Source organism: Eucyclogobius newberryi, unplaced genomic scaffold (genome assembly GCF_026437365.1).
Source record: "Eucyclogobius newberryi isolate DKJ021-1_F unplaced genomic scaffold, fEucNew1.0.hap1 SCAF_22, whole genome shotgun sequence".
Classification (NCBI taxonomy): Eukaryota; Metazoa; Chordata; class Actinopteri; order Gobiiformes; family Gobiidae; genus Eucyclogobius; species Eucyclogobius newberryi.
In genome coordinates, this window is record NW_027315857.1 from 26,776,925 (window position 1) to 26,801,943 (window position 25,019).

The window sequence follows — 25,019 nt, forward strand, 5'->3', positions numbered from 1 at the left end:
TGTTTGTGACAAGGTCTAACACAAGACTAAACCAGGACTAAAGTGAGACTAAACCAGGACTAAAGAGAGCCTAAACCAGGTCTAAAGAGAGACTATACCAGGTCGAAAGAGAGACTAAACCACATTCACACTCTGATTTCAGAGCGTCCGCGTACAACAGTTTGAGAAACACCGCTCCAGATCTTTAGCTTTCATCAGAACTCAGAGGAAGTCAATGCACTGTAAAAAGTCACATAAGTTGCACAAGCTTGATCTAATTTGTGATTTAGTTGTAGCTGATTCAAGTCACGCTTTTAGCTAACGAACCTCAGAAAGTCCAAAAATATGTCTAACTCATAATAATAAGTAGTGAGAACAACTCACATTTATGATTTATTTCACACATTTCAGAGTTGAATGAACTTTAAGGCTCTTAACATTTGTGAGTTTAAAGGTTATAGTGAAGAACCTTCAGGATAAGTTCCATCTGAACTCAAACGTGTCGATCGTTTTTATTCAGACTTTTAACTTGAATATTTGTGGTTTATGGACAAAAACTAATGAATGATCCAAGTGTCTTATAGTTTAGCTCTAAAAACCTGTAAAAAAAAAAAAAGCAGGTCTTCTGGAAACAGCAGTGACTTTTGTTCCGTCTCAGTTTTGAGGCGTTCGTATGAATGTTGAAATCACCCGAGCGACTCGTCTGAACTCTTCATTTGTCAAAACTCCACAAAAACAGAAGAAATCAACACGAGACGTTTAAGTTAGTGTTTTCTTTGATGTTTTTGCTCTGGACAAACGGAAACAAACCAAACTCAAAATCTGTTTCTCTCATTTTAGTGAAAATTCAGGACAAATATGAACAAAAAATGAACAGAACGTGGACGAAAAGCAAGAAGCAGAAAAGTGAATGAAACAAAACAACAACATGACACATTTAAGTTTGTTTGTGATAAAATGAACCAAAGTTTGAACTGATTTAGACTTTATTTCCTGCTTTATTGATACTGAAAAAAGCTCTAAAATGAATGTTTGTGACTGTTTTAAAACCTCTTGTGGCGCGTGTATGTCCCGTACTGCGTCTTTAAGTCTCCACGCTCGTTATAAAGTGGCTCCACCTCTCCAGCGTCTTAAAGGTGCACTGTGTAACATGTCTGCTCGTCTCCATGGAGATGTCACGTCTAATGCCGCACTGTGGAGAACCTCGTAACCAAGGCAACCATCCGGACAATTGAAAAAGACACAGGAAATTCAACCAATCGTGAACTTTGACCCCAAAATATACAGTAAATGCACTTTTCAGCTTCTTTTTTGTGGCGTTTCAAATATACACAAAGGTCAAATACAAGTCACGTCTGTGCAGAGGCGTGAAGTCTCAAACTCCCACGCTTTCATCCAAATGTGTGGAAACAAACGGAGGCTCGTTGCCCTGCAACGCTCATAACACAAAGACAAACGAGAAGCAGCGACGTTGAAGCAGCGAAAACGATGAAAGCGAAAAGTCTTTGGCAAAAAAAAAAATACTCTAAACGACTCAAATGGAACTGGACGTGTGGTTCTGGTCTCAGTCCGGTTCCTCAGTACTGACCGTAGCCCAGGGCCAGGCCCAGTCCGGCCCCGAGTCCGGCCCCCAGCCCCAGGCCCAGGCTCTCCCTGAGGCCCCGGAGCTGCTCTTCTCCCAGACGGATCTTGTCCTCGAGCTGCTTCTGCTCCACCAGAAGAGCCGCCTTCATCTTCACGAAGTGACTGTGGGACAAACACAAGCATTATGACCTCCTACTGGTGCCACACGGCCTCCTACTGGTGCCACACGGCCTCCTGCTGGTGCCACACGGCCTCCTGCTGGTGCCACACGGCCTCCTACTGGTGCCACACGGCCTCCTACTGGTGCCACACAACCTCCTGCTGGTGCCACACGGCCTCCTACTGGTGCCACACGGCCTCCTACTGGTGCCACACGGCCTCCTACTGGTGCCACACGGCCTCCTGCTGGTGCCACACAACCTCCTGCTGGTGCCACACGGCCTCCTGCTGGTGCCACACGGCCTCCTGCTGGTGCCACACAGCCTCCTGCTGGTGCCAGAGTCAGGACTAAACATGGAGCGGCCTCCTGCTGGTGCCAGAGTCAGGACTAAACATGGACCGGCCTCCTGCTGGTGCCAGAGTCAGGACTAAACATGGACCGGCCTCCTGCTGGTGCCAGTATAAGTTTGGAAACCAGTCTTTTACACATAACTTTATAAAAACAAGGGTCAAAGGCGACATTTGTTCCTAAAGTGGGGCGTGGCCCGTGTTGGGCGTGGTCCGTGTTGGGCGTGGTCCGTGTTGAGCGTGGCCCGTGTTGGGCGTGGTCGTGTTGGGCGTGGCCCGTGTTGGGCGTGGTCGTGTTGGGGCGTGGCCCGTGTTGGGGCGTGGTCGTGTTGGGGCGTGGTCGTGTTGGGGCATGGCCCGTGTTGGGCGTGGTCGTGTTGGTTCACCTGTAGTCCCGGTGCTGCTCGGGGCTCAGGACCCGGCCCAGGACCCGGCTCACGGCCTGTTCTCTCCCGTCCACATGATCCTTAAGGTCCTGAGCCTCCGACAACTGAAGCAGCAGCTGACGCTTCTTCTCCAGCAGAGGGAGCTACAGAGAGAAGAGAGACAGGACTAAAGCAGGGCTAAACCAGGGCTAAACCAGGGCTAAACCAGGGCTAAAGCAGGACTAAAGCAGGTCTAAAGCAGGTCTAAATAGACTAAAGCAGGACTAAAGCAGGTCTAAAGCAGGGCTAAAGCAGGGCTAAACCAGGGCTAAACCAAGAACTAAAGCAGGACTAAACCAGGGCTAAACCAAGAACTAAAGCAGGACTAAACCAGGGCTAAACCAAGAACTAAAGCAGGACTAAACCAGGGCTAAACCAGGGCTAAAGCAGGACTAAAGCAGGTCTAAAGCAGGTCTAAATAGACTAAAGCAGGACTAAAGCAGGGCTAAAGCAGGGCTAAACCAAGAACTAAAGCAGGACTAAACCAGGACTAAAGCAGGACTAAAGCAGGTCTAAAGCAGGACTAAAGCAGGACTAAAGCAGGTCTAAATAGACTGAAGCAGGACTAAAGCAGGACTAAGGCAGGACTAAGGCAGGTCTAAATAGACTAAAGCAGGACTAAAGCAGGACTAAGGCAGGACTAAGGCAGGTCTAAATAGACTAAAGCAGGACTAAAGCAGGACTAAAGCAGGACTAAAGCAGGACTAAGGCAGGTCTAAAACAGGACTAAACCAGGATTAAACCAGGACTAAAGAAGGTCTAAACCAGGACTAAACGTGGACTAAATCAGGACTAAAGCAGGACTAAACCAGCACTAAAGCAGGACTAAACCAGGACTAAAGCAGGACTAAAGCAGGACTAAACCAGGACTAAAGCAGGTCTAAATCAGGACTAAATCAGGACTAAACCAGGACTAAACCAAGACTAAAGCAGGACTAAACCAGGACTAAATCAGGACTAAACCAGGACTAAAGCAAGACTAAAGCAGGACTAAAGCAGGACTAAAGCTGGACTAAAGCAGGACTAAAGCTGGACTAAAGCAGGACTAAAGCAGGACTAAAGCAGGTCTAAATCAGGACTAAATCAGGACTAAACCAGGACTAAAGCAAGACTAAAGCAGGACTAAACCAGGACTAAATCAGGACTAAACCAGGACTAAAGCAGGTCTAAACCAGGACTAAACCAGGACTAAACCAGGACTAAACCAGGTCTAAAGCAGGACTAAACCAGGACTAAAGCAGGACTAAAGCAGGACTAAAGCAGGAGGCGCTCTCACCCTCTCCTCGTGCTCGTCCTCAGACTCCAGCGTGTCCAGCGTTGTCTCCACTCGCAGCAGACGTCCCGACAGCGATAGCAGGAGACTCACCACTTTGTACAAGTCGCCGATGAACATCCGGAACTTGTCCACCTCGTTGTGTTTGCACCGGGACACCACCATCGCCTCCACCTGGACACACCCGGAACAACAGCTCGCTTTTCATTTGGCTTTGGCTTGTATTTGACCCGTCCTCGTCCCCCGTGTCTCACCTCGTCTCCGAGCTGTGCGTTGGCTCGAATGTCCTCCTGAAGTCCTCTCTGAGCTTCTCTCAAAACGCCCAGCTTCTTCCTCAGACTCTCCATCAGCTGCTTCTGCAAAACCCCCGAGGAGCCGGGTTTGAGTGGTCCACCAGGACACGTCCCTCTGAGTGTCCCCTCGTCCCTTTGAGTGTCCCCTTGTCTCTGAGTGTCCCCTCGTCCCTCTGAGTGTCCCCTCGTCTCTCTGAGAGTCCCTTCGTCTCTCTGAGTGTCCCTTCGTCCCTCTGAGTGTCCCCTCGTCTCTCTGAGTGTCCCTTCGTCTCTCTGAGTGTCCCTTCGTCCCTCTGAGTGTCCCCTCGCCTTCTTGAGTGTCCCCTCATCTCTCTGAGTGTCCCCTCGTCCCTCTGAGTGTCCTCTCGTCCCTCTGTTACCTTGTACATGAGCTCGTCCTGGTTGTCCCGCTCTCTCTGCTCCGTCAGGTCCTTCATCTGCGTCAGGAGCAGCGCTTTGGCCGTGGACGTGCTGTAGTACGAAGAGCAGCTCGAGCTGGCCCCGGAGCGCCTGCAACCACAGGGTGCCCAACATTTATCACATTATCACCACAGGGTGCCCAACATTTATCACATTATCACCACAGGGTGCCCAACATTTATCACATTATCACCACAGGATGCCCAACATTTATCACATTATCACCACAGGGTGCCCAACATTTATCACATTATCACCACAGGGTGCCCAACATTTATCACATTATCACCACAGGGTGCTCAACATTTATCACATTATCAACACCAGAGTCATCGCTGATGAGAAACCAGAGAAAGGCAAAGGGCGGCGGCAAAAGGTCAGGGTTCAATCAAACAAAAACACAGATAGGGATCAGGCAGAGGCTAAACAGACATGCTAACGCTAACACAGATAGGAATCAGGCAGAGGCTAAACAGACATGCTAACGCTAACACAGATACGGATCAGGCAGAGGCTAAACAGACTTTAGAGCCTTTAAGAGCCCTTTAGAGCCCGTTAGAGCCCTTTAGAGCCCTTTAGAGCACTTTAGAGCCTGTTAGAGCCCTTTAGAGCCCTTTAGAGCCCTTTAGAGCACTTTAGAGCCTGTTAGAGCCCTTTATGCCACTTTAGAGCCCTTTAGAGCACTTTAGAGCCCTTTAGAGCCCTTTAGAGCCCTTTAGAGCACTTTAGAGCACTTTAGAGCCTGTTAGAGCCCTTTAGAGCTCTTTAGAGCCCTTTAGAGCACTTTAGAGCCTGTTAGAGCCCTTAGGAGCCTTTTAGAGCCGCACGGTTTGACCGGCTCCGGTTCATGCTCTGTGTTTCCACGCTCGTTCCAAGTGTGTGTCGCCGTGAGACTAAAGCCAGAGTAAACAGGAAACTGCTCAGTGCCTCTAGGGCCCGCTTTGGAGCCAAGAAACAGTCTAGACCAGGGCTCCCGAGGGCCCCTACTCAGACTGATCCAGAATTAAACTGATAAAAACAGTTGATAAAGCAGCCGTTGTGAATATTTCAACTCTGATCTTTAGAGGTTTAAATCCACAAACTTCTGTCATCGGATTAAAAGTTCATCCATGAAACAAACAGAAGAACCACAAATATTGATATGTGTGACAAAAGTGATTTTATGTCTTCATTTTGACATTTGTTTGGTTTAATTGTTTCTTTTCTGCAGGTTTTTAAAAGTAGATAAAGAAATGTGAGTTTCTATGAACGGTCAGTAAACTCCATATCTGTAAATCAGGGGCGTCCAAACCTTTTTCACAGAGGGCCACAGTTTGAAACTCGTACAGAGCCGAGGGCCACAGTTTGGGTCAAGCCTGAGGGCCAACAAACATTGGTGTGAGGGCCACAGTTTGGACACCCCTGCTGTTCAGTGAACATTACGTCTAACCGACTCTCTCTTCTCTCGCTCACCTGTCCAGACTGTTGTGCTCCGTGCTCTGAGAGGCCGCTCTCCAACTCTCTGTGCCCGACTCGCCCTCACTGCTCTGGGGGAACATCTCGTCCAGGAGGCTGCCCTCGTCCCTGACCTCCAGCTCCACCTCCAGCTCTTCGTCCAGGAGGCTGCCCTCGTCCCTGACCTCCAGCTCTTCGTCCAGGAGGCTGCCCTCGTCCCTGACCTCCAGCTCTTCGTCCAGGAGGCTGCCCTCGTCCCTGACCTCCAGCTCTTCGTCCAGGAGGCTGCCCTCGTCCCTGACCTCCAGCTCTTCGTCCAGGAGGCTGCCCTCGGCCTCGGGCAGTGTGTCCAGGTCCGTCTCCAGAACCGTCACCGGCAGAGCAAGGCACGGGAGCTCGCTGTTGATTGGTGCAATCGCCGCGGGCAGAAGAACAAGCTCCTCTTCCTGGAAGTCGTCGATGTCGGTTTCTAAAGGAACGTCCAGATCGGTGTCCAGACTTGGGCTCGGACTCAACGTGGTCTCCGATCCCATGTTTTGTGGTTCAATAATCGCATCCACATCCGTCTTAATGGAGGGAAAAGGAGGAGGAGGCGGGAAAACACTGCCGCTATGAACCATGGGAGATGTAGTTCTTTCCCATTCAGCCGTGAGTCTGGAGGTGGACGACGTTTTTTGGGAGATTTGCTCCTGGTTCAAGACGTGTTTTTTCCCAGAGTTGGAAAAACTGCAAAGAAAAATGAGAATAAAAGATAAAATGATTGTTCAAATCATTCAAACATTATGAGGTGATTTAATAAATACAAAAGGTTAGAAACGTGACACTACAGGAAAAATTTTTTTTTATTGGTTTGTGCTTTAAACATCTAAACTTTCTTCTGAAACGGTCATGGTCACCATCTGGTCTGGTGACGTATAGTTTTGTCATGTTTTACTCACTTCGTTTCCCCAATCCTTTCTTGTTCTCCTCTTTGGTTACCGCCCCCTTGTCTCTCAGCTCATCACAGGCTCTCCTCACCTGTGCGTGGGTTCACAGCTGTGTCTGTGTCGTTACATATATTGACTACGCCTCTCGCCTGCTCTCTGACACCGCTGTATGCTGGCTCTGACCACCACTGGAAGGACCCTCCCTGACCACCGCTGGAAGGACACTCCCTGACCACCGCTGGAAGGACCCTCCCTGACCACCGCTGGAATGACACTCCCTGACCACCGCTGGAAGGACCCTCCCTGACCACCGCTGGAAGGACCCTCCCTGACCACCGCTGGAAGAACACTCCCTGACCACCGCTGGAAGGACCCTCCCTGACCACCGCTGGAAGAACACTCCCTGACCACCGCTGGAAGGACCCTCCCTGACCACCGCTGGAAGAACACTCCCTGACCACCGCTGGAAGGACACTCCCTGACCACCGCTGGAAGGACCCTCCCTGACCACCGCTGGAAAAACACTCCCTGACCACCGTTGGAAGGACCCTCCCTGACCACCGCTGGAAGGACCCTCCCTGACCACCGCTGGAAGGACCCTCCCTGACCACCGCTGGAAGGACACTCCCTGATCACCGCTGGAAGGACCCTCCCTGACCACCGCTGGAAGGACCCTCCCTGACCACCGCTGGAAGGACACTCCCTGACCACCGCTGGAAGGACCCTCCCTGACCACCGCTGGAAGGACACTCCCTGATCACCGCTGGAAGGACACTCCCTGTCCACCGCTGGAAGGACCCTCCCTGACCACCGCTGGAAGAACACTCCCTGACCACCGCTGGAAGGACCCTCCCTGACCACCTCTGGAAGGACCCTCCCTGACCACCGCTGGAAGAACACTCCCTGACCACCGCTGGAAGGACCCTCCCTGACCACCGCTGGAAGAACACTCCCTGACCACCGTTGGAAGGACCCTCCCTGACCACCGCTGGAAGGACCCTCCCTGACCACCGCTGGAAGGACCCTCCCTGACCACCGCTGGAAGGACACTCCCTGATCACCGCTGGAAGGACCCTCCCTGACCACCGCTGGAAGGACCCTCCCTGACCACCGCTGGAAGGACACTCCCTGACCACCGCTGGAAGGACCCTCCCTGACCACCGCTGGAAGGACACTCCCTGATCACCGCTGGAAGGACCCTCCCTGACCACCTCTGGAAGGACCCTCCCTGACCACCGCTGGAAGAACACTCCCTGACCACCGCTGGAAGGACACTCCCTGACCACCGCTGGAAGGACCCTCCCTGACCACCGCTGGAAGAACACTCCCTGACCACCGCTGGAAGGACCCTCCCTGACCACCGCTGGAAGAACACTCCCTGACCACCGCTGGAAGGACCCTCCCTGACCACCGCTGGAAGGACCCTCCCTGACCACCGCTGGAAGGACCCTCCCTGACCACCGCTGGAAGAACACTCCCTGACCACCGCTGGAAGGACCCTCCCTGACCACCGCTGGAAGAACACTCCCTGACCACCGCTGGAAGGACCCTCCCTGACCACCGCTGGAAGGACCCTCCCTGACCACCGCTGGAAGGACACTCCCTGACCACCGCTGGAAGGACCCTCCCTGACCACCGCTGGAAAAACACTCCCTGACCACCGTTGGAAGGACCCTCCCTGACCACCGCTGGAAGGACCCTCCCTGACCACCGCTGGAAGGACACTCCCTGATCACCGCTGGAAGGACCCTCCCTGACCACCGCTGGAAGGACCCTCCCTGACCACCGCTGGAAGGACACTCCCTGACCACCGCTGGAAGGACACTCCCTGATCACCGCTGGAAGGACACTCCCTGTCCACCGCTGGAAGGACCCTCCCTGACCACCGCTGGAAGAACACTCCCTGACCACCGCTGGAAGGACCCTCCCTGACCACCTCTGGAAGGACCCTCCCTGACCACCGCTGGAAGAACACTCCCTGACCACCGCTGGAAGGACCCTCCCTGACCACCGCTGGAAGGACACTCCCTGACCACCGTTGGAAGGACCCTCCCTGACCACCGCTGGAAGGACCCTCCCTGACCACCGCTGGAAGGACCCTCCCTGACCACCGCTGGAAGGACACTCCCTGATCACCGCTGGAAGGACCCTCCCTGACCACCGCTGGAAGGACCCTCCCTGACCACCGCTGGAAGGACACTCCCTGACCACCGCTGGAAGGACCCTCCCTGACCACCGCTGGAAGGACACTCCCTGATCACCGCTGGAAGGACCCTCCCTGACCACCTCTGGAAGGACCCTTCCTGACCACCGCTGGAAGAACACTCCCTGACCACCGCTGGAAGGACACTCCCTGACCACCGCTGGAAGAACACTCCCTGACCACCGCTGGAAGGACCCTCCCTGACCACCGCTGGAAGAACACTCCCTGACCACCGCTGGAAGGACCCTCCCTGACCACCGCTGGAAGGACCCTCCCTGACCACCGCTGGAAGGACCCTCCCTGACCACCGCTGGAAGAACACTCCCTGACCACCGCTGGAAGGACCCTCCCTGACCACCGCTGGAAGAACACTCCCTGACCACCGCTGGAAGGACCCTCCCTGACCACCGCTGGAAGGACCCTCCCTGACCACCGCTGGAAGGACACTCCCTGACCACCGCTGGAAGGACACTCCCTGACCACCGCTGGAAGGACACTCCCTGACCACCGCTGGAAGGACACTCCCTGTCCACCTCTGGAAGGACCCTCCCTTGTCGTTCAGACCTTACCAGTGACTTTATACATTTCTCAGGTCTGTTCTATTCAAATCTGTTCAAATCAATCATCTCCTGTTTCCAGCTCTGTGATTGGCTCCGTTCTGCCGTTGGTGACAGAAACAACAGACATGTCCAGACCAATACATTTTATTCTTCCATTAAATCTACTTATTTACTACACTATAAAGTCTGATTTATTACACTGTCTGATTTATTACACTATGTCTGATTTATTACACATTTAAGTCTAATTTATTACACTATAAAGTCTTGATTTATTACACTATAAAGTCTTGATTTATTACACTATAAAGTCTTGATTTATTACACTTTTCAGTCTGAAAAATGTAATAAATCAGACTTGAGAGAGTGATAAATGAGTCTGTCTGTCAGACTCTTGTACAGTTTGTCTAGGGGAGGTACTTTAAGGCCTGATCTTTATGTCTCTGTGGGAGGAGTTTGCATCACACTCGCACCTGTGTTGGAAGTCGCGGAAGTCGCGGAAGTCGTGGAAGTCGTCGGCGACCGGAGGCGGCGGCGGCGGAAACTCGTCCGTCTCTTCCTCGACACTTCCTCTGTCGTTCCACTGGGGCGGCGCCACCGGTCTGAAAGAGCGGCGCGAGAACATGGGGCAGGGAGGGGGCGGGACGGGGCAGGGAGGGGGCGGGACGTGGGAAGGCTGCTGCCGATTGGACCAAACAAAGGCGGGCGCGTTTTGGACACGTAGAGGTTGGATTTCATCGGAGGAAACGGACAAAGGTGGAATCTGATTGGCTTTGGACGCGTCTGGAGGCTGGTTGTGATTGGATAAACCACGAGGGGCTTGAATTCGATTGGTTGAGACGTGATAACTGGGGAAACCCTGGTTATATTGTTGTAGATCTTGAGTTTGGACGGACTGTTGGTGGTTTTGGGTGGAATTTTGGCGAACATTATGGTGTTTTGGCTCTTCTTGTACATATTGGTGTTTGTATTGGGGATTTTGGGGTAATGTTTGATCCTGGGGCCGGTTTTGGAGGTTGTTTTTTGAAATATGGGGTTGTGGCTGGTCCTGGAGCACTTCGTCATGGGTGTATTGGGGAAAATGAGGCAGACTTTGATGGTCATACTGGAAATTTTGTTGTAATGTTTTATCCTGGGGCCGATTTTGGTAGTTGTTTTTGGAATTAGGGGGTTTTGGGTGGTCCTGGAGCACTTCTTCATGGTTGTAGTGTGGATGTTGGTGTAGGTTCTTGGGTTTTGGGTGGTCCTGGAGCACTTCTTCATGGTTGTAGTGTGGATGTTGGTGTAGGTTCTTGGGTTTTGGGTGGTCCTGGAGCACTTCTTCATGGTTGTAGTGTGGATGTTGGTGTAGATTCTTGGGTTTTGGCCGGTCCTGGAGCACTTCTTCATGGTTGTAGTGTGGATGTTGGTGTAGATTCTTGGGTTTTGGCCGGTCCTGGAGCACTTCTTCTCGGCTGTACTGTAGATTTTGGCGGCCGTGGTGTGGATTGCGTGCGTTCTCTTGGTCTCGGGGTAGGTTCTGGTGGCAGGAGCAGCTGGTGCATGTGTTTGTGGAGATGAGGTCTTCTCTCTGAGGCGGGAGGCTGTACGAGCGCTGTCGGGACGTCTCAGAAGAAGAGGCGACTCCTGTGGAACACGAAGAGTTTGTGTTAGGACGGATCGAGCCGGTGCAGGAAAGTGATACTTTTTTACAGCTGTGGCCAATAACTGATACTTCATGGAGGATATTGATCATCTCTGCCCGCGGCGTTACATGTGGCGTTGCATGTGTCGTTACCCGTGTCGTTACATGTGGCGTTACCTGTGTCGTTACATGTGTCGTTACCCACGGCGTTACTTGTGTCGTTACATGTGTCGTTACCCGTGTCGTTACGCCCGTCATTACATGTGTTGTTACCCATGTCGTTACATGTGTCGTTACATGTGTCGTTACCCACGGCGTTACTTGTGTCGTTACATGTGTCGTTACCCGTGTCGTTACGCCCGTCATTACATGTGTTGTTACCCATGTCGTTACCTGTGTCGTTACATGTGTCGTTACCCACGGCGTTACTTGTGTCGTTACATGTGGCGTTATCCGTGGCGTTACACGTGTCATAACCCCTGGCGTTACCCGCTGCGTTAACCGTGTCGTTACGCCTGTCGTTACCCGTGTCGTTACATGTGTTGTTACCCATGTCGTTACATGTCGTTACCCCTTCCGTTACATGTGGTGTTACATGTGTCAATACATGTGTCGTTAACCCTGTCGTTACATGTGTCATTACATGTGTCGTTACTCATGCCGTTACATGTGTCGTTGTCTCGTTACATGGGGCGTTATCCGTAGCGTTACCCGTGTCATTACCCCTGTCGTTACATGTGTTGTTACCCATGTGGCATTACTCGTGTCGTTACATGTGTCGTTACATGTGTCGTTACAGGCGGCGTTGTCTCGTTACCCGTGTCGGTACATGTGTCGCTACCCCTCTCGTTACATGTGTCGTTACTTGTCTCATTACCCGTGTCGTTACCGGTGGCGTTACATGTGTCGTTACTTGCGTCGATACTCGTGTCGTTACATGTGTTGTTACTCGTGTTGTTACTCGTGTCGTTACATGTGTCATTATCAGTGGTGTTACCAGTGCGTTACCGGTGGTGTTACTTGCGTCGTTACTCATGTCGTTACATGTGTCGTTACCCGTGGTATTACCCGTGTCGGTACATGTGTCGTTACCCGTGTCGTTACATGTGTCGTTACATGTGTCGTTACCCCTGTCGTTACATGTGTCGTTACCAGTGGCGTTACCGGTGGCGTTACTTGCGTCGTTACATGCGTCGTTACCCCTGTCGTTACATGTGTCGTTACCCGTGTCGTTACATGTGTCGTTACCAGTGGCGTTACCGGTGGCGTTACTTGCGTCGTTACATGCGTCGTTACCCCTGTCGTTACATGCGTCGTTACCCCTGTCGTTACATGTGGCGTTACCTGTGGCGTTACCTGTGGCGTTGTGAGCAGACGGGGCGTGGATGGCGTGATGCGAGGCCCGTCTTTTGTGGAACTGTTCCCACTTTGGCGGCGGCGGTCTCGGAGGAGGAGGCGTCTTCTTCTTCGCCGGTTCCTCCCTGGCGCGGTGGTCGACTCCTTCGTCCACTTCGCTGAGCGTCCGGGCGCCGGCGAAGCAGGGCGAGGGCGACCAGCGCTGGAGGTGTGCGTCGAAGCGCAGGTCGCTCTCGGACATGGCTCTGGTGCGGAGCGGCGACGGGGGCGGAGCCAAGCCGTTTGAGTCCGAGCGCTCGTGCGGGCGGCGCTCCCATCTCCTGCTGGAGTAGTCCCTGCAGAAGGTGAAAGGTCAAGGTCACGACCCAAGCTTTCATTTTCTTTCATTCAATAAAACGTCTTCCTCGAGTTTGTGACGTCCGTGTAAACACTTCACCTGGAGACATGTGTTTATAAAAGGAAGTGCTAGTGCTAATGCTAATGCTAGTGCTAATGCTAGTGCTAATGCTAGTGCTAATGCTAGTGCAAATGCTAGTGCAAATGCTAATGCTAACATACAATAATGTGATCAATGATGTTCAATAGTGAAAAGGGCCCATGGTGAACAGGGCTCATAGTGAACAGGGCCCGTGGTGAACAGGGCCCGTGGTGAACAGGGCCCATAGTGAACAGGGCCCATAGTGAACAGGGCCCATGGTGAACAGGGCTCATGGTGAACAGGGCCCATAGTGAACAGGGCCCATAGTGAACAGGGCTCATAGTGAACAGGGCCCATAGTGAACAGGGCCCATAGTGAACAGGGCCCATAGTGAACAGGGCTCATGGTGAAAAGGGCCCATAGTGAACAGGGCCCATAGTGAACAGGGCCCATAGTGAACAGGGCCCATAGTGAACAGGGCTCATGGTGAACAGGGCCCATAGTGAACAGGGCCCATGGTGAACAGGGCCCATAGTGAACAGGGCCCATGGTGAACAGGGCCCATAGTGAACAGGGCTCATGGTGAAAAGGGCCCATAGTGAACAGGGCCCATAGTGAACAGGGCCCATAGTGAACAGGGCCCATAGTGAACAGGGCTCATGGTGAACAGGGCTCATGGTGAACAGGGCCCATAGTGAACAGGGCCCATAGTGAACAGGGCCCATAGTGAACAGGGCCCATAGTGAACAGGGCTCATGGTGAAAAGGGCCCATGGTGAACAGGGCCCATAGTGAACAGGGCTCATGGTGAAAAGGGCCCATAGTGAACAGGGCCCATAGTGAACAGGGCCCATAGTGAACAGGGCCCATAGTGAACAGGGCTCATGGTGAACAGGGCCCATAGTGAACAGGGCCCATAGTGAACAGGGCCCATAGTGAACAGGGCTCATGGTGAAAAGGGCCCATAGTAAACAGGGCCAATGGTGAAAAGGGCCCATAGTAAACAGGGCCCATAGTGAACAGGGCCCATAGTGAACAGGGCCCATGGTGAACAGGGCCCATAGTGAACAGGGCCAATGGTGAAAAGGGCCCATAGTAAACAGGGCCCATAGTGAACAGGGCTCATAGTGAACAGGGCCCATAGTGAACAGGGCCCATAGTGAACAGGGCTCATGGTGAAAAGGGCCCATGGTGAACAGGGCCAATGGTGAAAAGGGCCCATAGTGAACAGGGCCAATGGTGAAAAGGGCCCATAGTAAACAGGGCCCATAGTGAACAGGGCTCATAGTGAACAGGGCCCATAGTGAACAGGGCCCATAGTGAACAGGGCTCATGGTGAACAGGGCCCATAGTGAACAGGGCCCATAGTGAACAGGGCCCATAGTGAACAGGGCTCATGGTGAAAAGGGCCCATAGTGAACAGGGCCAATGGTGAAAAGGGCCCATAGTAAACAGGGCCCATAGTGAACAGGGCTCATAGTGAACAGGGCCCATAGTGAACAGGGCCCATAGTGAACAGGGCCCATAGTGAACAGGGCCCATACTGAACAGGGCCCATACTGAACAGGGCCCATGGTGAACAGGGCCCATGGTGAACAGGGCCCATAGTGAACAGGGCCCATAGTGAACAGGGCCCATAGTGAACAGGGCCCATAGTGCATAGGGCCCATAGTGAACAGGAATATTCATGATTATTGATCATTGATCCTCTAATAATCTGGACGTCCTGGGTCATGGCTAAACAAGGCCATGAAGAAGCAGGAAGTGGCTCACCTCTCCGTCAGGCTGTACTTCCTGTTGAGTTGAGTGGTTTCCTGTTGCCGGGCGGGAAACACCTGGAAAACACATCAACAAATCCAGTTAAAGGAGACGCACGACAAGAGGAACGGCAAAGCTACGACCAAAACCACAAGAAGAACGGTTATTTTAGAAGTTCACCGTCATTTAGACCGTTTCAACGTGACTAAAGGTGTAAATACGAAGACTGAAGAGAGAATATGTATGAATAAAGAGTATTATTATAGTATTAAGTGTGCTAACGTGTGCTAAAGTGTGCTAAAGTGTGCTAAAGTGTGCTAAAGTGTGCTAAAGTGTGCTAAAGTTCTTGTGAAGCACGCTCATAATTCACCCCTCGTAAGACAAAAGCGTGGCTCCTGTCCTTACCTCTGCGGGCGTTTGCCGCTGGTCGCCGAAGCGCTGAGCTGAACTCTTCACCGGATAAAAGGCGGAAACTCGGCTGCGCTCGAACTCGCCGGGTTCCAAGCTGCCGTGGTCATCCCCTCGCCGACAGGTCGACCTGGAACACTCCTGGCCCTCTCTCTCCGTCCCGTCTTTCTCTCGTTCGATTCTGTCCATCTCTTGAACCCTCTCCAGCTCTCGAACCCATTTCCGTGGCCGTCCGTCCTCGTCCCGTTCTCTTGCCCTCTCCTCGACCCGTTCTCTTGCCCTCTCCTCCACTCGTTCTCTTGCCCTCTCCTCCACCCGTTCTCTTGCCCTCTCCTCCACCCGTTCTCTTGCCCTCTCCTTGGTGTCCACCGACCGCCTCCTCGCCTCCATCAAACTCGAGCACTCGTCTCTGTAACCCCCTTGATACGAATACCGTCTCTGCGGCTGGTACGGCCCGAGATCCCCCGACTCCCACTCCGGTCGACTCGCCGCGTTCCCGACCCCGGTCTTGCTCGTCTCCTCGAAAAACTTCTTCCTGTCCGCGAACGGCAGCAGGTCGGACTCCTCCATCCTCGAGCAGGACACGGATCGAGGATGAGCAGAAGTGGGCGTGGAGGACATGTAGGCGCAAACCCCGTGGCGCGAAGGAGCGACGCCCGGCAGTTTACCCTCGCCGCGTCGCAGTCGCGGTTCGTTTTCCGGTCGGAGCTTGTGCTCGGGAGTCCAGCGCCATCTCCTGGCTTTCCCCGCAGGAGCTGGCTCTTCGATGACTCGTATTCCAAAGCTAGCCACGCCCGAGTCAACGACCTGCGCCGATGTCGATGAGGTGGAGTGCGGAACGTCCTCATGGTATTCCACGGAAGAGCTTTCAATCGTTCTTGAAGGGTGTTGCATCGCAGTTGTCGCAGCAGTGGTCGCAGCGGTCGCAGCAGTAGTTGGCGCAAACGCGACTATTCGTTCTGGGACTTGGAACTCTCCGTCCTCGTGGAACTCCGGGTCTTCCTCGTGAACCGTTTCTCCGCTGCACAGAAGTCCTCCCGGGCCTCGGCTGCTCTGGAGCTGGGCCTTCTTCCTCTGGATCTCGTTGCGCAAGTTCGTGGCAAAACGCTCGTTCCGTCTCCGATTCTTCCGATGATTTCTAGTCGATTTCTTCAAAGTTGCGCTGTTTTCGTCCAGAACTTCGATTTTCTTTTCCACTAAAGCATCTACGCTTAGAGCTGAACTTATCGGCTCGAAACCCTTCTCGTCGACTTGGTCCAGATTCTTCTTGCGGTCGGATGAAGCTGCCGGCTCTTCTGGGACGCTGACCGACCTTCCCCACGACACTTGAGTAGAACGTTCACAATTTACAGCGTCGTTTCTAAACTCTTCTACGCCGTCTTCCAAAAAAACGGAGCCGGGAGTGGAACAGCGACTGCCGCTCCATTGATTGGTCAAAGTTTGATGGTTTAGCGAAGAGTCGTGGTGGTCTTCCGCCTGGGACCACCGGACGCTGCCACTGGAAGATACACCCGTCGACTTGGGTTGGACGTACGCTTCCATTGGCGCGTCGTGGAAGTGCAATAACTGCAGTTGTGTCGCGAGCAGTTTGTCTGGAGCGCTGTGCCTGTGCAGAACGTTTGCGCTTTGCTTGGTGTGAGGTCTAAAAATGGAGGTTTGGGCATTTGAAGATGTTAAAGGAGCTTTGTTTTGAACGTAGAAAGAGTCCAAACTCTCGTCGTCCTTTTCAGAAGCAGGAAGTCCGTTTGGAGCCGATCTTCCTGACGTTCCATCTGCGTAGCTTTCGATGGGAGCCGAGGCGCAGCGATCGTTCCTCGCGTTCGGTCGGAGTTTTGTCGCTCTGAAACTGTCGTTCCTCGCCGGAGGTCGCGGCGGGTCGGACTTTATTGTAGTTTCGCTGTTGCCGTTTTGTAAAATCCCAAAGTCGCCCACTTGTCGCCCGTCCTCGTAGCAGCAGGACGACGGGCGCTCTTTCACGCCGCTCGCCTTCGGTCTCGGCCTGGTCAAAGATCTGGACTTGAGTGCCGTCGGTCGCCCGTCGCCCGAACCCGGGCGTGACTCGCCGTCCAGCAGGTTTTCCATGGACCCGCCCTCGCTGAACCTTAAAGGCACCGCGGCGTAGTCGGACGCACTCGAGCTGGCGGAGAACGAGCTGTAGGCGGAGTCTCTTTTGTTGTTGAAGAGGGCGGGGTCCACGGGCGAGTTGTGGGGATCGTAGTTGGTCTGTGCTGCGGGAGTGGGCGTGTCCAGGCTCTCCACGGAGCCCAGGGAACTGCTGCGCTCGCCGGAGGAGTAAGGACAAGACAGCGCCCCCCACTGGAGGGACAATTCACTGCGGGACAGAGAAGGAAATGTGACGTTACAACAGAGACAACACATGTGGGACGTTTAAAGGGACGTTTAAAGGGGCATTTAAAGGGGAGTTTAAAGGGGACCTTTAAAGGGGCGTTTAAAGGGACGTTTAAAGGGGTGTTTAAAACCTGTTACCACCCACCTGCTCGCCGGCGAGCATTTTCTATATCTCAAATATTCTCTTACATCATCACTTTTATTTCCGTGGTCAATACCAGCAAGTTATACATCATTTTAAAGCTTTTTTTCTCAACAAAACAAATATGTCATTGATTTACATTGAATAATTTGCCCCAAGAAGCAATTGCCAATAGTTTGTGAGAAAGTCTCAACTTTTACAAACTCATGTCCTGTTTGTGTTTATGACGGACGAAACGGCTTTAATTCTGTACATCCTTGTGCTCAGTCTGTCCGTAAGGAACCATTGAACAACAATATCACTTGTATTTTTACTGAAGTTTTCACATTTCGAGATATTGTCAAGTAAACAAAGTGTTCTTCGTTTCTTTCTCCGTCCAGAACAAATGACCTGTTTGACTTATAAGATGGTGTTTGGCATCGATCTCTTCCTCAGACTGTTACCTACAGAATGAGACCATCCACCAGCCTCCGGAGGAAAAAAATGCGGCGGTTCCGACGCGCAAAGCTAACGTGTTTGTAGCCACGTAGCTAACGTCAGCAGGACTTTGATTGACATATTATTCTAGCCAATAAAAATAGCTTTCAAAAGAAGGGCTGGACTTAAAACTTATTCACACAGAATCCTCTGTAATTCTCCTGCGTAAGGCTGTAAAGAGGAGAGGAGACGAGGGGATTAGAATTTGCGCGTAACGTTTTCTGATTTTATTAGCCTTTTGAACGCGCATTTTGTTAGATATATGTATTATTATATCAATACAAAAATAAAAAAAATGTTCACCTTGATATGGGAAATTCATGGGTAAACTCATATTTACACATTTTCACATACTTTGTTTTTAGCAGTTATAATGGGTATTAGTGGCCTACAAAACATCAAAATGTATGTTTTATGATCATAGAGGAGCTAAAATTGTAATAAAACAGTTTGGCACAGTTGGCACATATTTGGATCACTTGTTCCGAATATACTTTTTGATACAAAAAGGTCAACAGCACCAAAATGCCTGTTCCCAGAGATCTGAAACTGTACACAGTTGTTGTCATGACAACAGCATGTGCAGTGAACAGCATAAACACACAATGAAGTATGTCCTGCTCAGGACCATTACACACGGACAATATTCAGGCGAGACTAAAAAAGGATGTTTTGCTCATGTTTGTGCTTCTGTAGTGTAAGTTCTGAAGCCCTGACAGTGTGACATGTGCACATCTGCAGAAACTAGAAGGCCTAAGCTTTCTAATGATGCATCACACTCACATGTGGAACATAAGATCCTCTTTTAATAAGCAATGCCATTTGGGTCCAACCATTGTGCACAGGGCGAAAATAGGTGGGTGGTAACAGATTAAAGGGACGTTTAAAGGGGCATTTAAAGGGGAGTTTAAAGGGATGTTTAAAGGGGCGTTTAAAGGGATGTTTAAAGGGGCGTTTAAAGGGATGTTTAAAGGGGCGTTTAAAGGGGCGTTCTGCTTTAAATATGTTGTATTTTTATTGATCTTTATTATGGCATCGTATGTTTTAGAAGTAAAAATATAGCGATGTACTTGACGTCTGGCTTTTCCCACGCTAGGAACTGACTTGGTGTTCCATCTACAGGCTGCAGAGGGAATTACACCAGTGAGATGGACAAAAGTCACACACAGAACGTCCCAGTTTATCATGCTCTTTCCTCCTTTTGTGCGACTCCCCTGTTCCCATGTGACTCCCCTGCTCCCATGTGACTCCCCTGTTCCCATGTGACTCCCCTGCTCCCATGTGACTCCCCTGCTCCCATGTGACTCCCCTGCTCCCATGTGACTCCCCTGCTCCCATGTGACTCCCCTGCTCCCATGTGACTCCCCTGCTCCCATGTGTGACTCCCCGTCTGTCCCTTCCACGCCCCATTAATCGCCAAGAATATGATGAATCGCCGAGCGTTTCCTGTGAGACTTCAGAGGTCACTAGGTCCTCTCTGCAGCGAGACTTCAGAGGTCACTAGGTCCTCTCTGCAGCGAGACTTCAGAGGTCACTAGGTCCTCTCTGCAGCGAGACTTCAGAGGTCACTAGGTCCTCTCTGCAGCGAGACTTCAGAGGTCACTAGGTCCTCTCTGCAGCGAGACTTCAGAGGTCACTAGATCCTCTCTGCAGCGAGACTTCAGAGGTCACTAGATCCTCTCTGGAGTGAGGCTCATGAAGTCACCGTCTCCATAGCGACAGAAGAACAATGTGTGAGTGAGGCACGTTTCCTGTAGGTGGGGCAGTTGAGCTCATTCACAATAGAAGCTGAAGTGATCTCATCCTCTTCTGGACCAGATAAAGCAGAATAATTAAGGATCTGAAATAGTTTATCCTTTTTTGACATTTTGATTTGATCATCTACATTGTCCTGATGAGAGAAGAGAATCTAATAAAGATATAATTGTTATTATGTGTTTTAAACGTCTCTATTTAGACCTGGTTTAGACCTGGTTTAGTCCTGGTTTAGTCCTGGTTTAGTCCTGGTTTAGTCCTGGTTTAGTCCTGGTTTAGTCCTGGTTTAGTCCTGGTTTAGTCCTGGTTTAGTCCTGGTTTAGTCCTGGTTTAGAGCTGCTTTAGAGCTAATTATTGATTAGTACAAACTGGACAGACAAACTGACCTGTGCTGGTGGTGCCAGGTCAGAGGGCGGGGCCCGGGGTGGAGCTGCATGGCACAGGGGGGAGGAGGGAGAGGAGTGGCGTCTGAGGGCGGGGCACAGGGGGGGGAGGGGGGAGGAGGGGGAGGAGGAAAGACCGGCTCCGAGATCTGGTCCAAGTGCCACGAGTGAGGTCTGACCGCCGGAGCAGAGCGCCTGGACAAAACACACACAAACTATATCATTATTGGGCCCGAGCGCCACAAGCTGCGAGAGGTCTATTAGTTCTGTAAGGCCGTGTGAAGCACGGCTGCGAAGGTGCGCACGAAATCGAGCGCGAAGCGCTCGCCCACTTCCAAACACTCACTAACGCACTCCTCCCTCACGCACGCCCCGTGCATACTAATTAGTAGTAGGAAAATGGAACATTATCATTGTAAAAGGGCGAAGCCCGTGCAAAAGTGCGCACTAAACGAGCACTTTACATTTGCGGTCGTCATCCCCATATAAAGCACTCGTTTGCTCTAAGTAGCTCACGAATACGTTCCATCTCTTGCATGTTCCGTTCATATAAACATGTAATGCAAAAATGTAACATTATTACTGTATAGAGGGCCAAAACCACAAAGTGGGCGGAGCCCACACAAAATTAACGAAAGTACCCGTCAGTGACCAGGGACCCACACCATGAGGTGTGAGCGCTTTCTGAAAATGTATAGTTTATGATTTATTTTGCATCGGAATATTCTTCTTCTTCTCGGGACACGCCCCCTATTTTTCACCCAGTGATCATTGACAAAAAGTCACAAAATGTTCACACCTCTAAAAATCGTGCCTCTACAGTCTGGCTATTTCCTTTACTATGATTTAAAAAATGTGCGCGTCAGCGCCCCCAAATGTCCCAAAAAAATGCATTAAGAGATAAATGAAATTTTAAAAAATCAGATTTTAGAATCATGAAATTTGGTGCAGAGGTAGATGGTGACAACAGAAGGAAGAAATATTATTACGGCAACGCTCTCCGCCCAACTAAATGTCGGCCATATTGGATCAAAATTTGCTCAGCATGACTCGGGAGTTTTTCCAAACGTCGTACTTATAGGAACTCCTCCCAGGGCGTTGGCTCTAAAAAGCTGAAATTTGGTGATAATGGTGCTGAGGAGTGGGACATCAAAAGTTATTCAAATGACTTTGATCTGTTTCGCGGTCTCTGTGCAGCGAAGCTGCAAACTGTAGCTAGAAATTTCCCAAATTTTAAATTTGCTGCCGTTTGTGCAGATAAAGTCAAAATTGCATCAAATTAGAATCAGTTGTTCAACTTTTTGCCCTAAACCTACTTGAAATTAAATTAATTAATTTGGAGCCACAGCGCCCCCTACAGAGTGAAATAACATTTTATATGGAGGGTAAAATGTTTAGTTTTATCGGCATCCCGATCAAAAAAGTCAATGAGACCCATGTCATTTTGTTACAGCGTTGCCGTAGCGATGGAAGAAATCTTCCATGTTATTCCAATGGGGAAATCACCAGATCTATGAAATTTGAACACACTTTATACTTTTACAAACTCCTCCTCGGGCGTTGACTCTATTAACCTGACATTTGGTGAGACTCATCTTCAGGGCTGAGCAATCAAAAGTGATCCACATTTTTATTCAAAGAGTCACAGTTTCTCATTCAAATTCAAAATAAAATTGCTCTTAAGGGGAGAAGACGTGACAACGTCCTGGATTCAGCAGTAGGTGTAATAAAAGGACATGGCAGCGGCGGCGGCTTTTATTGTACAGTACGTCCCCTGAGGATGTGTTTATGCACTTTTAATGTACAGTACGTCCCCTGAGGGTGTGTTTATGCACTTTTAATGTACAGTACGTCCCCTGAGGATGTGTTTATGCACTTTTAATGTACAGTACGTCCCCTGAGGATGTGTTTATGCACTTTTAATGTACAGTACGTCCCCTGAGGATGTGTTTATGCACTTTTAATGTACAGTACGTCCCCTGAGGATGTGTTTATGCACTTTTAATGTACAGTACGTCCCCTGAGGATGTGTTTATGCACTTTTAATGTACAGTACGTCCCCTGAGGATGTGTTTATGCACTTTTAATGTACAGTACGTCCCCTAAGGATGTGTTTATGCACTTTTAATGTACAGTACGTCCCCTGAGGATGTGTTTATGCACTTTTAATGTACAGTACGTCCCCTGAGGATGTGTTTATGCACTTTTAATGTACAGTACGTCCCCTGATGATGTGTTTATGCACTTTTAATGTACAGTATGTCCCCTGAGGATGTGTTTTTGCACTTTTAATGTACAGTACGTCCCCTGAGGATGTGTTTTATGCACTTTTAATGTACAGTACGTCCCCTGAGGATGTGTTTTATGCACTTTTAATGTACAGTACGTCCCCTGAGGATGTGTTTATGCACTTTTAATGTACAGTACGTCCCCTGAGGATGTGTTTATGCACTTTTCATGTACAGTACGGCCCCCGAGGATGTGTTTTTGCACTTTTAATGTACAGTACGTCCCCTGAGGATGTGTTTATGCACTTTTAATGTACAGTACGTCCCCTGAGGATGTGTTTATGCACTTTTAATGTACAGTACGTCCCCTGAGGATGTGTTTATGCACTTTTAATGTACAGTACGGCCCCCGAGGATGTGTTTTTGCACTTTCAATGTACAGTATGTATAAGTTTTAATATGAATGGTGTTTTGTCACTTCCTGTATTCTGCTGCTCTTTAGACGTAAACATATGGATTTACTGAGCAGCGTCCAAAATGATCTATATTCTTAGAAATCGTTTGAACCATGAAGCGTAAATACTGCACATGGTTTTACTGTAAGGCCCCAGCACCTGAGCCACATGTGACTTTCCTCTCATGACTTCAGCGCCGTGGAAACAGAGAGAAGCTTATGTCCCATACATTATATTTATGCAGCTGGTGTGTGTCTGGTGTGTGTCTGGTGTGTGTCCGGTGTGTGTCTGGTGTGTGTCAGGTGTGTGTGTCTGGTGTGTGTCTGGTGTGTGTCTGGTGTTTCTCTGTTGTGTGTCTGGTGTGTGTGTCTGGTGTGTGTCTGGTGTGTGTCTGGTGTTTCTCTGTTGTTTCTCTGGTGTGTGTCTGGTGTGTTTCTGGTGTGTGTGTCTGGTGTGTGTCTGGTGTGTTTCTGGTGTGTGTGTCTGGTGTGTGTGTCTGGTGTGTGTGTCTGGTGTGTGTCTGGTGTGTGTGTCTGGTGTGTGTCTGGTGTTTCTCTGGTGTGTGTCTGGTGTGTGTCTGGTGTGTGTCCGGTGTGTGTCCGGTGTGTGTCTGGTGTGTGTCTGGTGTTTCTCTGGTGTGTGTCCGGTGTGTGTCTGGTGTTTCTCTGGTGTGTGTCTGGTGTGTGTCCGGTGTGTGTCTGGTGTTTCTCTGGTGTGTGTCTGGTGTGTGTCCGGTGTGTGTCCGGTGTGTGTCTGGTGTTTCTCTGGTGTGTGTCCGGTGTGTGTCCGGTGTGTGTCCGGTGTGTGTCTGGTGTTTCTCTGGTGTGTGTCTGGTGTGTGTCCGGTGTGTGTCCGGTGTGTGTCCGGTGTGTGTCTGGTGTTTCTCTGGTGTGTGTCCGGTGTGTGTCTGGTGTTTCTCTGGTGTGTGTCTGGTGTGTGTCTGGTGTTTCTCTGGTGTGTGTCTGGTGTGTGTCTGGTGTTTCTCTGGTGTGTGTCTGGTGTTTCTCTGGTGTGTGTCTGGTGTGTGTCTGGTGTGTGTCCGGTGTGTGTCTGGTGTTTCTCTGGTGTGTGTCTGGTGTGTGTCCGGTGTGTGTCTGGTGTCTGTAGAGTCGTACACTCACCCTCAGCGTCCTCATATTCCACAGTTAAAACCTTTAATATCCAACAAACGTCTTGAAATGATCAGATGTCGAACGTCCAAAAGAAAAGTGCAAAATATCGTCCGCGAATGAAAGACGTTCAGCTAAACATCATCCACCGAGCGAGCGCGAAGGTTCCAGCAGGTCTTTACTTCAGAGCCAGAGCTAAGGTTCCAGCAGGTCTTTACTTCAGAGCCAGAGCTAAGGTTCCAGCAGGTCTTTACTACAGAGCCAGAGCTAAGGTTCCAGCAGGTCTTTACTACAGAGCCAGAGCTAAGGTTCCAGCAGGTCTTTACTACAGAGCCAGAGCTAAGGTTCCAGCAGGTCTTTACTACAGAGCCAGAGCTAAGGTTCCAGCAGGTCTTTACTTCAGAGCCAGAGCTAAGGTTCCAGCAGGTCTTTACTACAGAGCCAGAGCTAAGGTTCCAGCAGGTCTTTACTACAGAGCCAGAGCTAAGGTTCCAGCAGGTCTTTACTTCAGAGCCAGAGCTAAGGTTCCAGCAGGTCTTTACTACAGAGCCAGAGCTAAGGTTCCAGCAGGTCTTTACTACAGAGCCAGAGCTAAGGTTCCAGCAGGTCTTTACTTCAGAGCCAGAGCTAAGGTTCCAGCAGGTCTTTACTTCAGAGCCAGAGCTAAGGTTCCAGCAGGTCTTTACTACAGAGCCAGAGCTAAGGTTCCAGCAGGTCTTTACTACAGAGCCAGAGCTAAGGTTCCAGCAGGTCTTTACTACAGAGCCAGAGCTAAGGTTCCAGCAGGTCTTTACTTCAGAGCCAGAGCTAAGGTTCCAGCAGGTCTTTACTACAGAGCCAGAGCTAAGGTTCCAGCAGGTCTTTACTACAGAGCCAGAGCTAAGGTTCCAGCAGGTCTTTACTTCAGAGCCAGAGCTAAGGTTCCAGCAGGTCTTTACTTCCTCGTTTGGTTCT

General features: G+C 50.7%; 1 protein-coding gene across 1 annotated transcript in view; it reads right to left on the reverse strand.

The window, feature by feature from the left end:
* Positions 1–913: 913 nt before the first annotated feature.
* shroom4 (shroom family member 4) overlaps positions 914–25,019 on the reverse strand; it is a 61,792-nt gene continuing 37,686 nt past the window's right edge. The window contains exons 3-13 of the mRNA XM_072458745.1: positions 20,277–20,468; positions 15,165–17,499; positions 14,775–14,836; positions 12,585–12,919; positions 10,078–11,230; positions 5,934–6,641; positions 4,442–4,571; positions 4,023–4,124; positions 3,772–3,942; positions 2,457–2,599; positions 914–1,725 (exon numbers count right to left, since the gene is read on the reverse strand). Of these exons, the coding sequence (XP_072314846.1) occupies positions 1,557–1,725; positions 2,457–2,599; positions 3,772–3,942; positions 4,023–4,124; positions 4,442–4,571; positions 5,934–6,641; positions 10,078–11,230; positions 12,585–12,919; positions 14,775–14,836; positions 15,165–17,499; positions 20,277–20,468 (5,500 nt within the window). The 3' untranslated portion in view covers positions 914–1,556. The remainder of the gene's footprint in view (positions 1,726–2,456; positions 2,600–3,771; positions 3,943–4,022; positions 4,125–4,441; positions 4,572–5,933; positions 6,642–10,077; positions 11,231–12,584; positions 12,920–14,774; positions 14,837–15,164; positions 17,500–20,276; positions 20,469–25,019) is intronic.